The 17599-nt window shown below is 34.5% G+C and overlaps 1 protein-coding gene across 1 annotated transcript; it reads left to right on the top strand.

Annotated features, from left to right (window-relative positions):
- The first annotated feature begins 6654 nt into the window (after positions 1-6654).
- LOC113735085 (uncharacterized) lies at positions 6655-17134 on the top strand. Its single transcript, XM_027262007.2, has 14 exons — positions 6655-6772; positions 7044-7158; positions 8470-9420; positions 9832-9932; positions 10044-10158; positions 10400-10477; positions 10631-10723; positions 11040-11123; positions 11610-11708; positions 12130-12192; positions 12822-12852; positions 13555-13601; positions 15395-15453; positions 16729-17134. Exons 2-14 carry the CDS (start codon positions 7111-7113, stop codon positions 16958-16960), a joined length of 2001 nt encoding a protein of 666 aa, XP_027117808.1. The 5' UTR covers positions 6655-6772; positions 7044-7110; the 3' UTR covers positions 16961-17134.
- Positions 17135-17599: the final 465 nt, after the last annotated feature.

Genomic DNA, 17599 nt, shown 5'->3' with positions numbered 1-17599 from the left:
CTTTTTCTTAGATTAGTTAACCTGAAATTAGAGGATCTTGTGGTTTAGAAGCTAACCGGAGTGATGTTTCTTGGACTTGACCATTGATGCTTGATATATGTTTTTCTTGGTGTCTTGGCAATATGGTAGATGGAGTAATGACCACTATCAAATATTGGTGTTTGTTTGTTGTTCTCATGCTTGAGGACAAGCATGGTTTAGGTGTGGGGGGAATTGATAGGTTGCAATTTTATCATTTATTTTATTATTAATTTTCCCTATTACCTGACCTAATGTGGATTAATTGCTAGATTCTACTCACTTTTGATATTTTGCATTTATTTCAGGGAGTAGAACGAAAATATAATAACAGGTGCTAATTTGGCAAGAAAAGAGTTCAGATGATAGAGTTTGTCCTGGGGGTATTTTTGGAACAATAAAACGTGAGCCCTTGTTAGGCAAATTGGGCCGAAGTCTTCATTTTTCCGCACAGGAGCCGCCGCAAGGAGCACTACTTTATATAGGAAAATTGCGCAGGAAAAAGGGTCACTTCTTCCTCTCCGGAAGGGGAGCCGCCGCACGTTGGAGAGCACTTAGATAGAATAGGAATTGAGATTGCAGGGAATGAGCACTACCTTTTTGTCTTCTTTAGTTTTTCGTCTTGTAGCATAGCTTAGGACTTTGACTTTTCCTCCTTTAGTTATTAGCAGCCTTTTTTTTTCCCTCTTGTGTGTCAGACGAAAGGGAAGCTATGAATTACCTTTTGTAGCATTACTATCTATTCGATATTCGGACAAGTTGAATTTTCCAGATTTCAAAGGATAATGGCTGCGTTTCTCGCTTCCCTTTTGTATGGGTTTAGTTCATCAAATATGAACTAATTCCCTCGCTTTAGTCAAAGGACAACGGATGCTCTGATTCGCCTAAAAATTGTGAGATTGATTTAATTTTATCTTTTTCTTTTATTTATTGGTATTTGCATATTCTCTAATTGTAGTGCTTATGATTGTTTAATTAATTGATTGTCTTGGATCCGGATAATTAGTTAATTTAATAATCTATTGTCAATTGAGGTGTTAAATCCGTAATTGTTTAATTACCTCAAAATAGTGACAACTGGCATGATTAGATTTGTGTCGGGGGAATACGCGGGCTAATCTAAAATAACCCTGGTAGTGCGTTATTTGGTTAGAATAGGGCTCCTCTAATATGTAAGGCAATTGGGGAATTAAATTCTACGGGTGTACCTAGAATTATTTCTCAATTAGAGCAGTGATTAACGGGCGTACCTTGATCACCGACACAGTAAGGAGGGGTTGACTGCTATCGCTTGTTTGGTAGTTATAACCTATTTATTGATAAATAATTGGAATTGCCTTTGTTTCGATGATCGATTAGGTGAACCATTGCTGAAGTTATTCCTTGGCTAGATCCTTAATTATCACTTATTAGATTTTAGTAAATTGTTATTTAATTTCTAGTTGGCTATTTTATTTTTTTACTTTTAATTGAATTGTTTAAATTGGCACTCCTGATATAAAACACCCTCTTTGTCACTGTGAATTTGGAAAGGAACAATTACTCCCAGTCCCTGTGGATTCGACCCTGCTTACTGCTATCTACAGAAATTAAGTTTAGTTTGAGCAGGTTTTATTATTGCACAGGCTTCGACAACCTGTCAATTTTTGGAACAACAAAACGTGAGCCCTTGTTGGGCAAATTGGGCCGAGGTCTTCATTTTTCCGCACAGGAGCCGCCGCAAGGAGCACTACTTTATATAGGAAAATTGCGCAGAAAAAAAAAAGGAGCTTCTTCTTCCTCTCCGGAAGGGGGCCGCCGCACAAGGCCAGACAGTAGCAATAGGCCATTAGGATAGGAACTATTAGATTGCAGAGAACAAGCACTTTCTTTTTCTAGCTTCACTTTGACTTTTCTTCCTAGCTTTTCATTGCTTTTCTCCACGCATGTCAGGAGGAAGCAGTTTTTAGTTTTAGCGTTTGACTTTTCCATTTCGTCTTCTTGTGGTTTCTCTAGTCCGTATGTGAAGACCAAATGAAAACATTGAATTCCTTCCTGTAGCTTGTCTTTCTCCTTGATTTCTCCGAATTGAATTTGACGATGGCCGCTACTGTTGCGTCAAAAAAAAAAGAAGAAAAATGCGTTAAAAAGTGAAGGTTGTGTTAGTATATAATAATAGTCAGCTTGCCGATTTATGGATTTAATGTTGAGATTTTGGTTAATAACTGGACCATTTGCTGATAAATGTTGTACATTATTCCTTTTTCTTAGATTCGTTAACTTGAAATTGGAAGAGTTTATGGTTTAGAAGCTAACCAGGAGTCAATGTCGAATGGCATTTAAGTTCAAGTTAGAATTTTGATATACATGCAATTGAAAAAGAATCAATTTGTAGTAGAGATATTTAGCACATTAAAACAATAACTTCCATAGGGAGACACTTGGAAAAGAAAATGCGTTTTGAGATGTTTTGATGGACCAAAATATCAGATTCCATATCCAACTAAATGACTTACAAAGAGGAAAGAGGGAGAGTTGCTTTGCTGTTCCAAAATATAGTCTTTTGTCACAACCTATTCTTCATTGTAAGTGCTATCATAGGTAGTCAAAGGCAAAGGGTATCACAATGGCAAGTGTAACACATAATTAGAGTAGTGAATATTTCTCTAATGCTCCTATGTCTCAACCTATTTAGCATCATCCATATGGATTTCGACCTTAGTTTAGGATGCTTACACCTCAAGTTGGATTTGTGCATTACATTAGTAGTTCAAACATGTAAAAAAAAAGTCTCATATCAAGTTGAATGTCTTTTTTGGATAATTTAGGGGATACATTGTATGAGGTAGCTAATGAACATAATCTATATCCTATGTCAATTCTTTAATTGGGAAAACACTTCATAGAAGCTAGCACAAGTGCAACTACAAGCTCTACAATGATATGAATAAGAAACAAAATAAGAGACCTGAACAAACAATTTAACAAGTGGAAGGCAAAAAAGAAATATATTGTGTATTTAAACGAGAATTAAAAAAATTGAATGGCTATATGAAGACTCTTAACAGTGGAATCTTGGCCTAAAATGCATATAGGATACTTTAACTTACTCATCTTGGCTAGAGGTACTTATTAATATTCTAGATGATTTTTAGAGATGTGTAGGTTAGTTTAGTTATTCTTTTAAAAGTTTGTCGATTTTCAAATCATTATAGAATACATTTATATGAATTCCTTTAGAACATATTTTGTAGGTCAATACTAATTTGTTGATAAGGCTAGATAAATGATTCCAAGTAGCATTGGAATAAAATGGAAGAATGGAAATACTTGGTGAAGCAGACATATCTAGAAAATAAAGATGATTTTGTAAAACTACTACAAGTACCTAATGAAAGGATTGAACTTTAGTAATAGAGAATCTTGATTTCACATTGGAGAAAAGAGAAAATTCAAGTTATTTAAAGGTTTAACTTTTGAATCACATCTTATATGCTTTTTTTTAATCATCATGATAGGTTAAAATGAAAAAGCTGGTGCAATAGGTGCAATGATAGTTTGAAAGGATTAGAGGAACTTAGAAAATGTTGTAAACCTTAAGATACTACTAATATAAAGTTTTCCCTTTGGTTTCATTTAATGATCAAAGGATTAGAAGAAGTAGAATTGCAAGTGCAACATATAAGATACTACTATAAATAGCTTGCTAAAGTTTTCAAGTATTGAGTTAACAATCGTAGGTATATACAATGGAGGAAAATATCCTATGACTACCAAATTGTAAAAGGTATATATGATGTCAGTTTTTAAGTGTAAAGATGCTTCCAAGGCCCTTGATTTTAGTGGATATATATTGGCCATTTCTTTACCTTTTTCTTTAGAGTGACAGTTTAGCGTTATTTAGTAAATAAAGTTTCTTTTTTATTATATTCTCTGTTTACAAAACAGTTAGCTACTCATTTTAGAAGTTAAAACAAAATTCTTACTAACATCGGTTAGAATGGATCATATTGGGTCATATGGTTTTACTTAAAACCTGAGAAAATAAATAATGAGAGGTTCAATGATTAATTGTATACTTTTAATAGTATGCTTGAGATTGAATTTCAAAATGTCTACTTAATTTGTGATTCCAATAGTGAATAACTAGATACCAAATTAGACAAGTCACAACTTATCTACCATTTCTGCAATTTATTCTCAAGTACATTGTGTTTACTTGTTGCATTTCATTTTTGGGAATTTTTGTTTCTTTTTCACATTTCAATCTTTTTTATTAGTTTTTCGTTGACATTGAATTGGATGATCTTGTAGGACCTTTTCAATATCATCCTTTATTTTCTAACTTTTACTAATGGCTTAGATGCAAGTCCAAGGTCATGACATATCTTTTGTAAGCCTTTTACATGTTACAAATGGCTCTCCCAAAGATCAAAATATGCTCAATCTGGTTATAAGTTTATGTACTTTTATGCTATCAGATTCTTGTTATTTTTTATTATAATCAAATTGATTATTCTTATTGGTTTTCTTGTTCTTAACATTTGTTTGTAAGCTCAACTTAAAGAAAGTTTGTCTCAAGTGCTTGAGGAAAAGCAAATTGCGACCTTCAAGAAAAATGTGTAGGTTGAGCACTGGAGAGTAGACATATGAGGTCAAGTAAGGTACGTGGGTAAATGTACCTCATCAATGAAGGGTAGGAAGGTAACCATCCAAGAAATTACATATTAGATTATGAGAGGGGTACAAAAAGAAGTCTTACAATAGGTTAGTATAGAACTGCATACGAGTCGATCCACTCGCAAGTTGATCACGAGCAGCTTGAGTCAAAATTCGAATTGAATTAGTCGAACTCAAGTTGACAAAGTCGAGTTCAAGTTCGAACTCGAGTTCAAAGATACTCAGTTTTTTAGTTTACGAATTGGTTCAATTATATATATATATATATATATACACACACACACACATATATTAATAGTAAAATTACTATTATTTTTTATTATTTATATATCCCCAAAAATTTATTATTTATTAAAAAATTACTATTTTATTCATTTTTTAAAAATAACTATTTTTTAATTTTTTAAGCTGGAGCTTGAGTTCGACTCAACTCGAATTTGAGGTCGAGTTCGAACTCGAACTTTATATTAAGAGTTTATCGACCTCGAGGTCAAATTTAATAAAAATAAGTCAAGACTCGACTCGATTAGATCAAATGTCGATTTGACTCGATTCGTTTGCTATCCTAAGTTAGAGGAAAGCCATCGCAAGAATCAAAAGACATGAGAACAAAAGCAGAATTCATTGCAAAGCTGGATTACATGCCGAACAAATTAGCCTTCTGACTACACATTTGGAAATTGATGTCTTAACCATGACTTGCATGGAACAATTGTTTTGAACGATGTAACATTGTTTGAATGGGATGTAACTTTACGTGAACTACTTATAAAATTTTTACAACAAGATGCAATTATTATGCACGGAACTCGTATAAACAATAACAGAATATCACAACTCTATTGTACAAATGTACAAACAATTTATTTAGAATTACAAAACGTTCAAAATATGTTACACCGGATGTTGATCTGACAACCGTCACTGCCTTGCGTACCTTTAACCCTGCCTTGTGGATGAGTTTTTAGTACTTTTCCCAGTTGGCAGGTAACGAAGTTTCAGGAACATCTTATGATACTATTCTATTACACTTACGTGTCTAATATAGAGCATTAGTTTTAAGCATAATAGGTCGATGCTATGTGATTTTAAGGCCCTTGCATCCGACCGATCTGCCATTTCATAGTTTTAACTCAAGTTTAGTTTCTTTGGTTAATTGGATACTTATTTTTTATGCTGTTAGTTGTAATAAAATGGTTAAAAGTAAAGATAACCGTTCATATTATCCCTTAGTAATATATACTGTGCATATAAATTTACACTACACTTTAGTATCCATTTTATTTTATTTTAATAACCCGCTCTCCTTACTTTAACAAGTATTTTTGAGTATTTTTTTACTAGCAAATAGTAACTACTCATGTAGTGGAAAATACATGCAAAAAATCAAGATCCTTTTTTTTTTAAACTAAAATACAAATTTAGCATTTTTTTCAAATTACTTTGCAACAACAAGTAACTATGTCCTTCAATTGCACACAAAGTAGGTGTATTCAAACTTTTTTAAGGGAAATTTTGAACAATAAATAGTATTTTTTAAAAATATTTTTACACGATTTTTCTAACTACCAAATGGTTAAGACATGTTTTTTCATTTATATTCTGCACTCTCATTTTTTTTGCTTTAACTTCATTTCTCCCCAAACAATTAATACTTCCAATTCTACTTAACCGTTGCAAGTACATTAATTTTGTACTTTATTTCCAGTGTCCAATTCGAAATCGAATTACAGCAGTATTTATCTAGCTACAATCTTACCATAAACATGAGACAAGTCTTAACAACTCTTCCATTCTTGTAGCAAATCTTGAGCATATCTAGCAACCACTTGCAATTTTTCATTAACATTTCCACCACAAATTAGGCAGTAGATTTTTAAGACTTAATGGGGTTAAAATGTCATTATTCTAAAATCCGAGTGCACCAAAAAAAAAGAAAAATCCAACACAGATTTGGTCCCCTTAAGAAATGAGAGGCAATCAGTGGCCAATGAGATGAAGCTATGGCTTCAAACAAGCCACACGATTCATCCAATCATACCTCCCACCTCTCATCTCTTGTCCACGTCATTTCATTGGATAATTCTAACATTAGGTATATATATCATATATTTAAATGTTGTTGTCAGTAATAAAGCTCGTTAACTAAGAGCCAGCAATTCTTGCTTCGATTTTTGATAGAAATCCGAATAATTTCAAAGAATCCATTTCAAGAATTGTGTTTGAAGGTTAAAACTTTAATGGGTTGTTCTGGTTTAGCTTAGTTTCAATCAAAGTTGGAAGCTTTTTGACAATTTTATGCATCAATGCAGAAAACTTTGAGTGGTTAATTGATACATATTAACTGTTTTTCTTCTTTAAAGTAGAAAATGAGCGGTTGGTGAGTATATATTGGTGGGATTGATTCAGGGAAATCCATCAACTGTTCTAGCAATGTTGCCTGTTTGCTCAGCCACCACTGGCTGTTCTACTCATTCACAGGTAATAATTTTCACCTTCAAATGTGATCAATCGCTGATTTTTCTATTATTTTTATTTTTTTTTCACAGTGATCAGCCTGATGAAGCATTTTTCTAGTCATCAATATCTAGGCTTTGCTGCAAAATGGGAACTTTTTTGCTTCATCATCATCTTCTTCTTGTGTATTTTTCCCTTTATTTTGGTTGCCTTATTCTCGTAAGTGTTATTAATACAGAAGACTTCTTTCTAGTATGAGAAATGGTACTGCTCAATGCAAAGGTTTGCTCTAGTCTGTGAAGTAATGTCATGACTTATTATTTTAAGTCTCTGAATTATGTTACTGCTGTTCAAACTTCAGACAAATTTAAATGACAATGCAAAATAGTATATTCTTATAATTGTATATCGGAAAAAGTCAAGTGAATTAATTGAAAGAAGGCGAAGAAAAATGTATTCTTTTTAATGCAATGGTGCATGCAAATGGCATGACAAGATTACCAGACCGAGAGGGTTGCTTACAGAGATGAAAAAGATGAGATGGAATTGACATTAGACTTCTTGCAGAAGGCCATTTTAACTAGCTTGACAATTGGTTTGATGAGGATGTATCTAGTGATTATGGTTGACAAAAAATAGAAGACAGAATCTGTGGGTTAAGATTACTTATTTGTCCCTTCTGTAAGATCATTGTCGTTGTTCTTTTAACAAATCGATTTCAATGAGGGATATGCAGTCATATCCTTAGTATTCAAATGGTTACTCTACTTTTGAGGACATAATTCTGTCTCTATTGTCTATTCCTGTCCTTACTGGACAAGTAAGTGGCAAGATGTGCATTTGCATTGTTAATGACAAAGATAGCTCTCATGGTTTCGATTCCTTGGATGAATCACCATGTCAAGATGAATATTTGATGAGTTTTAGTTGATTCCCAGAAATTGTAAGTGCTCTCTAACCATAAAAAATCACATATAGAGGACAATTACTTGTTCTAACAGTAGTTTCTCATATGACTGCAAGACTTTCAAGTGTTGGCACCATCCTTGCTTCTTAAATCCAACTCCTCCACTGCTTAAAAGAAAATGTTTTGAAAATTAAAAATTAACATTGTATGATAAATATCCTCAAGATAATTAAATTGTTGAGTTTCAAAATTAATTTGGTCTTGGACATTTTCCTTTTCTTTAATATGTTCTAACATGTATATTAGACCTGATTTACTTTCAGGTACTATAAGTAAACAATCTATAGATGTGTACTGTAGAGCATGTACACTTATGATCCTTTTGTCGACATATTCATTTTTTCAACATGAATTGGCCATTCTTGCAGATCTGCATTCATGGGGGATTAAGATCCACCACCTATTGGATAACATCTGAGATTAGATGCAATGTTGTGGACAGGGCGGTCCCTGACTTATTCAACAAAACTCATCCACAGGGAGTTTGGTTGGGGAAACAACCAGCTAAACTTTCCTACTCTAACTTTATGGATCAAAGTGAACGTTCTGGCTCTGTGGATACTATTACTAGGTGTTCCTTTCATAAGGAGCTCAATGATCACCAATTTGAGTTACTATCTAATGGCAGTTGCACAACAGGTGGAATGAATGAATCATTTGCCACCAGGGCAGGCAGTATTCAGTTTGTTGAGAATTCTGATATGTATGCTCAACAGGAGGAACTAATGGTTTTCACGAATCGGATTGATGAAACTAATATTTCACCTCAGCCAGCTAATCCAGACTCAATTTTGAGCATGGATGGCATTCAAGATGATCCTTCATTACCACCTGATACATATAATGCGGATACGGATTCCCTGTCGAGTATTAAAACAAGTGTCGTGGATGTTGTTGCTGAAACTAACAAGTCTATAAGTGATATAGTCAATGAAGGGCAAAATTTTCTGAACAGCTCAATTGATACAGTTATTTCTTCAATACAGTCTGCTTTTAGAGAAGCTAATGAAGCACTTAATAATGCCACTGGAGAGCTGAAGTCATCTACTGATAGAATTGGAGAATTAGCTGGCAGTAAATTATCCTCCTTTTCTAGTGACTTAAAGGAAGCCTCAGGCAGACTTGGGATTACTGCTCTTGATGGGCTGAGGCAATCAATAATTGTGGTTGAGGAATCTCTGGCAAAGGGTTTTACATCTGCTGCATATGGCTATGGTACAGTGAAGGAGTTGCTTCCCACAGAAATCCAGAACGCACTCAGTGCATCTGAGAACAAGTTATCAGAATTCTTGAGGCCAGTTGGTTCAGCATTTCAACAAGTATGTTTAAATTCCTCCTATTCAATAGCACCCATAATACGTGTAGTGGTTTACTAAGCATTTGATGCTTAGAGTGTTCTTCCTAATTCCGTAATTCAAAAATTAGAAATGAGATTTTCATAGAATGTTAGTTTGTTCAAATTCCTCCTCTTGAATAGCACATGTAAATTGCCATATAGTTTGCCAAACATTTTATGCTTATAGTTCTCCTCCTAATTCACTAATTTTAAGAATAGCAACTATATTTTCGTAAAATGTTAATGTGATGAATACTTATGGTACAGAGTTACCAGCTCCACTTAGGGCTGTCCAGACATTTAAATTTGGAAAAAAAAAGTTTAATTTGCATACATCATTTTGTCCCTTGAATCAATTGAATAAGTGCTAAACTTTACAATATATGAGGAACAGGGTTACAGCACGTTGCAAGGATTGGAAGAGAAACTTGGCTTGGACCCCAATGATCCAATCATCCCATTTCTTCTCTTTATTGGAGCATCGGCCACTTTATGGTATAATCATCCTCTTTCCCATGATTTTATTTCCTTCTGTTGTATAGGGGGAATGGGATTTTTCCCTCATTGAATTTATGGAAAATTATATTGCTTATCAGATCTTTGCAGGGTTTATTACTGGGTATACAATTACAGTGGATACACTGGAGATTTATCTCCCAGATCGACTTTGGAGCTCTTGACAGGGAATGAAGATGGTGTACTGATTGATATTCGGCCTGAGGCAAGTGACTTTAAAATTTTCTAGCCCTTTATTAAGTGGTCGGGATTTCCATTAAAATTAATATTATTTCTGAATAGAGGTATTCCATATAATCTTCTAAAACATCTAAACTTCCATTGAAAGTAGGCTTGTCTCATTTCCCATATTAGATTTTCCGTATCTTGCATTACATTTCCTTATATGATATATTCAGTCAAGTTTTCCATTTGAATGATGGAGTTCTTCTTTTACTATATTGAAGGACCTCAGGGAAAGAGATGGTATTCCTGATCTTCGACGAGCAGCCCGATATCGATATGCCAGTATAGTGCTACCAGAGGTTGGAGGATAGACTTAACCAATTTCTTGTCATTCTTTAGGGAAGGAAGAACAACAATTAAAAAATTATACTGAATGAAGGATATTCTATTAAAGTTTGACTTGTTTATTATGCTGTGTTCACAGTGTTTTTACTTTTTTGCTTGAATTTCAGGTTGACGTCTCTCTGAAAAAGTTACTTAAGGCAGGGAGAAATCTTGATGATTTGTTGATTGCTGCTGTTATTGGGAACTTAAAGAATGTTCAAGTATGTGAGTTTCACCTATAACCTCATTAATTTGCTAATATGTGTAGCCTTGAATTTTTTTTAACATTTTAAACACGACATTGTTCCATTTTTGGTAATAGGTGACCAATTTTTTAATGGAACTGTAGAACATTGACTTGGTAAAATTGCCCCTTAGTTTTTGATAGAATTCTGTAGAACTATGACTTTGGATTATTGCCCCTAAGTTTTTCAAAAAATGTATGACATTTTCTTTAGCAGCAGGATATTTGAAGTACATGAAATACCTTATGTTTTATCTGCGAAACTTGATATTACTGTATGACATGAACTATAGGACAGATCGAAGGTTGTTGTTTTGGATGCTAAAGGTGTTCGCTCCAAAGGAATAGCAAGAGCATTGAGGAAGCTTGGGGTTAAGGTATGTATCTTGAGGAGTATTATAAACTTCCTCAATACAGATTCCTAGTCTATTTATTAATGGCCAGTAGCTCAAATAAAACCTGAAAGACATAGTTCTCATCATACATGCTTCTCCTTTGGAGATGAGCTTTCTAGTTCTCCAAAAGTTATCTTCATCTTCTGAATTTGAACACTAGCTTATGGAAAGGTGATCCAAATTTGAGCTGGAACCTGAGAGGCTTTACAAGTATCTCAGGAAAGTTTTTAAAGTTTTGACAATCTCGAGGCTTGCACTGAACTAATTTTTTTTTTTCATTTATGTTTTGAAAGGATAACAATCAAATTATCCTTTAGTAGATAAAAAATGGTCTGGGAAATACCTTAGATCTTTAGTTGAATGCTACACTAGTCAAATTAGTTAAATGACACTAAGTTGTTGCCGTATATTTGGGCATGGATGACATCTGTTTTGGTGTTAACTGTATACTTATTGTTAATAATGCAGAATTCATATGTGGTCCAAGGCGGGTTTCAGTCTTGGGTTAGAGAAGGTCTTCGAATTAAAGATTTAAGACCAGAGACAGCTCTAACCATACTCAATGAGGTACATAGCTGCACTCCTGCAAGTTTTATGAGCTTTCTTTATATTAATTGTCTGCTAGGTATTATCTGTCTTTGGTTTTTCAAATATGAATAACTTTTTATGTAAGATTAGGTCTTTCATACGCTTTCTTTATAATTATAAGGGCTCAGACGGTGGCTGTGTAATGATTTAAAATATTCTACCTGCTGTTTTGTAGTTCTAAAATTAATTTCTTCCAAAGGTAAATATGTTGCAACAATTCAAGCAAACCTGAAAAGGGTAAATGAGATTCACTAGCAGCATTAGTTTCGTATTGAGACTATGTATTTAGACACATGAGATAGATTTCTTTCTCTCCTGCAGACCTTTTCTTTCTTCTACCTGCCCTTTCCTGCACTTTAAGTCTTAGTTTGTAAACAATTGAAATTTGGTGTGTCATCAGGATGCCGAGGCAATAATACAAGACTTCAATCCAACACCACTTCGACTTCTTGGGTATGGAATGGTAAGTTCTTTTACTCTTGTGTACTTTTTCATTGATTTCAGCTCATTAGAAATCCATCTTTTCTTGATGTTTTCGATTCTTTGAGGGTGGCAAGAGGATGGGAGCCAAGATTGGGATCCATGACCATCAAGGATCATGGTAGAGCCATCAATGATTGGGCCATCCCTCCATCTATTGCATGTTAAATCTCTTTTCACAACTTTTTCTCAATTAGTCAGTTTCTTTATTCAATATCAATGGATATCAAAGCTCTACATACCTTTCAAACTTTTTGTTAAATGTCCACTTTGATATATATGTGATCAAATCCATCAAATCATTTTCTTCTTACATTTGTAGTCAACAATCGTCTCTAGTCGATTCACTTGACCCTGGATTAAAGCATTTTTCTGCTGTGGCCTTTTTAGTTTTCAAAATGACATGCTTGAATGTACTTTTTTTCTCCTTTATGGCTAATATCTGATTTGGTTTTGTTTCTTTCTAAGCAAACTCTGGGCTTCTTTCCGCATGTACCAACTTAATGGAAAATTGCATTTATCTTCTTCACAATATCACATGAGAATTCCATTATTCCTTTGTCCTATTTGCTTTTTAGCATTCCATGTTTAATCCAAATACTATGTGGACAGGGTTTCGCTGCAGTATCCTATGCAGCCATAGGTGAGCTTTTTTTTAATCTCTCTTTCTTCCTGCAATTTGGTATGTTGTAATCTTCGAAAAGATCAAATGGTTTATGAAGCTCCTGGAAAAGGGTTTTTTGCACATTAAATTGTAAATTAAAAGTTCCGTAGATTAAAATAACTACAAATGTGGAAGACATGGAAAAGATAGTTCAGAGATTTCAAAGTGTAGATTAACTGACTTAGAATAGCAAAAAGAAAAAGGAAATAAGATCGAAGTGACTTGTTGGAGTGTAAAAGTAAAGTACACTAAAAAAGGCAGATTAATTTGATTTTTACCTGGTCATGGGGAAGAATAATATGAGCAAACTAAGCTCATAATTATTGGATTTTTCACTTGGGTGGTTTTAGTTGGATGAAGCCATAGGAGGCTCTTATCGTTTGGCACATTCAAACATAAAATCTGCGCTCTTTTGGAGATGTAAAGATCACTTTTTGGAATCATCTTTGCTCTTTTACCCTTGATATATGTTTAGAGCTCTTAACAATCACTTGTTACTTTCGCATACCATAGGCTGTATATGGTGCTTGATGAAAAAAAATACTGAAAAATTGCAGGCACATCAAATACAAAGCTATACTTGAATTAACATTCTATGATCTTAAATCCATCAGACATTATGTTACTACACTCTAATGATTGTTTTTCTCTTAAAACTGAGTACATGAATTTTCTGTGCAGAGTGGGAGAAGACACTTCAGATTGTCGGTATTATTGGTCTTGGTCAGGTAAACTACGCCTTGTCTTCAATTTACTCTTAAGTACCATGAAAGCAAATTCTAGCTACATTTCAAAGATAGCTTTGAAATTTCAATATATTCCAGAAATACAGTAGGGAATCTAATTGTGGGAACGCGCTAGCAATAGTGGCAAGAATGTTGTTAAAACCTTTTGGTTCGCAAATAAACTTGACAATCTATAAATCTTGGTTAAATTTGTTATTTATGCTTAACTGAGATTTTGTCAGGCGGCCTGGAGTTCAGCCTTAGAATAGCTTAACCATTCAACATACTAAACACACATGTTAATCAAGTTCTATACTCAGGGGCATGACAGATTAAGGAATTTTAAAATTAGGTTCGAGCTTGGTTTGTTTGTTTAACAAACATATCTCTGGACAAGGGTAAGGAGAGATTTTGAATAGCTAGGCTCATGTTTCGGCTTTAGAAGACATCAATTATTTATTTATGTTTTCTATTGAGCAAGTTGCAAAATATTAAGTATAGCTCAGGTTTGTCCCCCAATAGCCTTCTTGAAACAGTCCATTGCCAGGGGGAGGGTTGGGTTGGGTTGGGTTGGGTGCTAAGGTGGGAGGGATCATGAGTAGGAGGTCCTGGGTTTTACACAAAAAAAAGGTCCATGGCCTTTGCAAATGTGATGCTCCAACTTGTTTTTGAGATGTTATTCTCAGCAGAGATCATTGACAGTAAGGATTTCGTCTCTTTGGCATATCTCTTGCCTATACAAGCTGGTCACCATGGTGGAATGTGGTCTTAACGGATAGGAATTAGCAGGTCTTATACTTGAGTATCCTTGTGATTGGTGTATAAAGGTCCAATGGTCTTGCAAGTTGATTACTTTTGTTAAAAGTGCATTTTCACCTTCTTTATATTTCACCTAACCATAATCATCACTGACCTACAAAATTAGTTGTCGTAATTTTTAGTTTTTAAACTTTGTTCATCTAGAAGCTTCTAATCCTTCTCATATCTTCGACTTGCCTTTAATAAGAATATCCCATGCAATATCTTTTGTTTGTGTTGGAATCATTCACCAGCTTAATTATGAAAAGAACTTGATTAAATGAAATAACAAACAAATTCATCTTAAACTAGTTAAAACAGCATTCAACTTTAGTTTTCCTTTTAAAAATACAAATTTCTACCATCATTAAGTTTTTCCGGATAATCACCAAAAGTTTTATAATATGATTACATGATATCAACTATCTGAAGATTGAGACACCGGTAAGTCATCTAATATTTGACATATTGCATGGCCATATTAGTAGTGATGCATGATTTAAATCACCATAGTCGGACTGTGATACTTACTGTTTATTCCGTTTCAGAAGAAAAAAAAAAGTGCATAACCTTTCAAACTCCAACAAAATCGTATATGCAGATGTTGATGGATTTTGGAAGAAATTGGGATATTCTATCCACTCATAAAGTCGTCGAATGCACATAGGCTGGATGTTTAACCGACATTTTAAATTCCACTTTAATTCATTCATTTCCTTCTGACATGAAAATGCATCTATAGTGAAACAAATCCTGCAAAGGATAAAATCACAAGTGAGTGTCATCATCCTCTACCAGAACTTGCTTTTCAAATTAGAAAAACTGTCTCGCTCTTGTCCATTAGCATACATGCAGCATGGTTAACTGTATTGCTCCTTTGTGGTGTATTTTTTCTTCAATTGGTACCTTGGTCTTGTGCATCAAATCGCAATTTTCTCTTGCACTGTCAGAGTATAATCTGTACACTCATGAATTGGTGTTTTTAAACTGTTGACCAGAGTATATACAAGAGGATTGCTTCCTATGAAAACACTGAGGATTTTAAGCAGGATGTGAGGTAAAATCTTCCTCGATCATTGATCTGGTCATTGCTATCTTTGTCAAGTGGATTGCAAAATGTTACAGAAATGGGTTTCTGTTTTTTCTCTCTCTTTACTGCTCATTTAGTTTTATGGAAACTAAAGCAAAGATAACTAATCAAAGTCTGGACAGTAAAGGGATGTGACTTGTTTATCTAGTACTATCATTGAGGAACTGATCCTTTAGTGATTACCTGTCAAAGACTAGAAAAAAGAAATGTCCTCTTCTTCATGTATTACTGGATCATTCTCCTCCGCAAATTCTTAGGTCGAAATACTTGGTAGCTTGAAATCCAGACAATGATCAAATATCACTGATATTCTATTTTTATTTCCTTTTGCTTTTACATTCCCCCTCTGAAAGCCAACACAAAAACCTTAGTTTGTGTGCCCTTTCAGCTAGTTGATGGTCGCTTTACTCAGCATACCTTCATATTTTATAGCTGAGAAATACAGAAAATGCTCTATAAAATGTCATGCCTAACTTTTCAAGCTGAGAAAGTCAGTCCCTACAAAAGTGAAATTAGTTTTTGGTGCATTTCATGCATATGAGCGAAATTTTAGTTTGAGCAATGTCATGTTTAACTTATTGTTTTCTTGTAATTGAATTTCAACTCAAAAATGGTGCAACTTAAAGCATAGAATAAAGGGGTCAACTCTGTTAAGTATTAGAAAATGTCTGGAAACATCTTAGTAGAACCTGTGTGGATAATTTGTTTCAATGGGCATTTGATGTTTAGAAGTAAAAATTGTGTGGAAAACTCTAAAAGCTTTCTTGCTGAACTGGTTGCATTTGGCCCCATTAACATCATTAATCTCTGAAATTGATGCTGCATCAACTTGCCCAATATACATATGCATTACATGCAATTCCAATGCTCACTGGAAAAGTAAAAGTCCAAGGGAGTTTGACCTTATTTTAGAGGTTGGTAATTGAGCTCTTAATTATTATATTTTGGCCTAAGCAACAAAGGAGTCTGTGAATATGGTTAGCTAATATGCCGTGCTCCTTAAAAATAATGTCATTTTCTTCAGTTTTGATGTCCTTTTGTCCAATCCAATCAAGTGTTTACTGAGCCGATCACTTGAGCAATTTTATCTCACTTCGAACCTAATCTCTCACTTCTTGGCCAGCGCTCGAATATTCTGCCACATCTTTAGAATAAGATAGTCTCTCCTTCATCTGGAGGATTATATGCAAAATGTAACAGAATGATACATTCAATAACTGTTGTTTTATGTCTGCTTCCAAGGCTATTGCTCGCTCCAGCTAGATTAGGAGGTCAAGCAATTTCATGGGCCACTGGCAAGTTAGAAACAAACCGCAACGGACTGCCAACATCACCTTCATCTTCAGATGTTCAGAGCAGAGTGTTGCAAGCTGCTGCAAAGCACGAATCCCAACCATCTGACAGTGAAGATACTGAAAATCCATCTCCAGAAGTGACAGGTCCTAAAGAGAATATGGATCTTTCTGAAGCATAGAAGTAAAGATTCTAATGCATTCCATACATTCTGGTCGTCTGTGTTGAGTTTAATCAGCCTGTTTAGTACTGTTGCTTGTAAGATGCCTGTCAAATACTACGGTGATGTCTCATTTTACTGGACGGAGTCGGTCTACTACTGAGATACTAATGCAGATCACAGTTTTGGCTTTTCTGTCTGTTGCATAATGTGGATCGCATTCTCTACGCTCATCAAAGAATTCAGCTCTTTAGTATGAATTCTACAGATGCTCTTTGGATTGGAGGATTCAATTGGTTTGGCACAATATAGACATGCTTTGTTTATTTTTTCCCTGCTGAAAAGTTGCTATTGTCGCAAGCAGAAGGTAGCTGCCAGAAAGCCACAATCTGATCGCAGCTTCTGGCCACAACCTTCTGGTCACGAGGCTGCTAGAGAGGGAGGGGGGGGCGGTCTGAGGTGGTAGGGAGAGGAGAGGGAGGAGAAGGAAGGAGGAAGAGGAAGGTGTGAGGTGGTGGTCGGTGGAAGAAGATAGAGGTGGTGAGTTTTTTATTTTATTTAATTTTTTTTCCTAGTTGTATTTGAGATTTACATGGATTAGGTGTTTTTGGGAATATATTACCGTAGTATTGTGTATGAAAAAACTTGTTTTTGAAGAAA

Source organism: Coffea arabica, chromosome 3c (genome assembly GCF_036785885.1).
Source record: "Coffea arabica cultivar ET-39 chromosome 3c, Coffea Arabica ET-39 HiFi, whole genome shotgun sequence".
In the NCBI taxonomy this organism is placed as follows: domain Eukaryota; kingdom Viridiplantae; phylum Streptophyta; class Magnoliopsida; order Gentianales; family Rubiaceae; genus Coffea; species Coffea arabica.
This window is presented reverse-complemented; position numbering and strand designations above follow the sequence as displayed.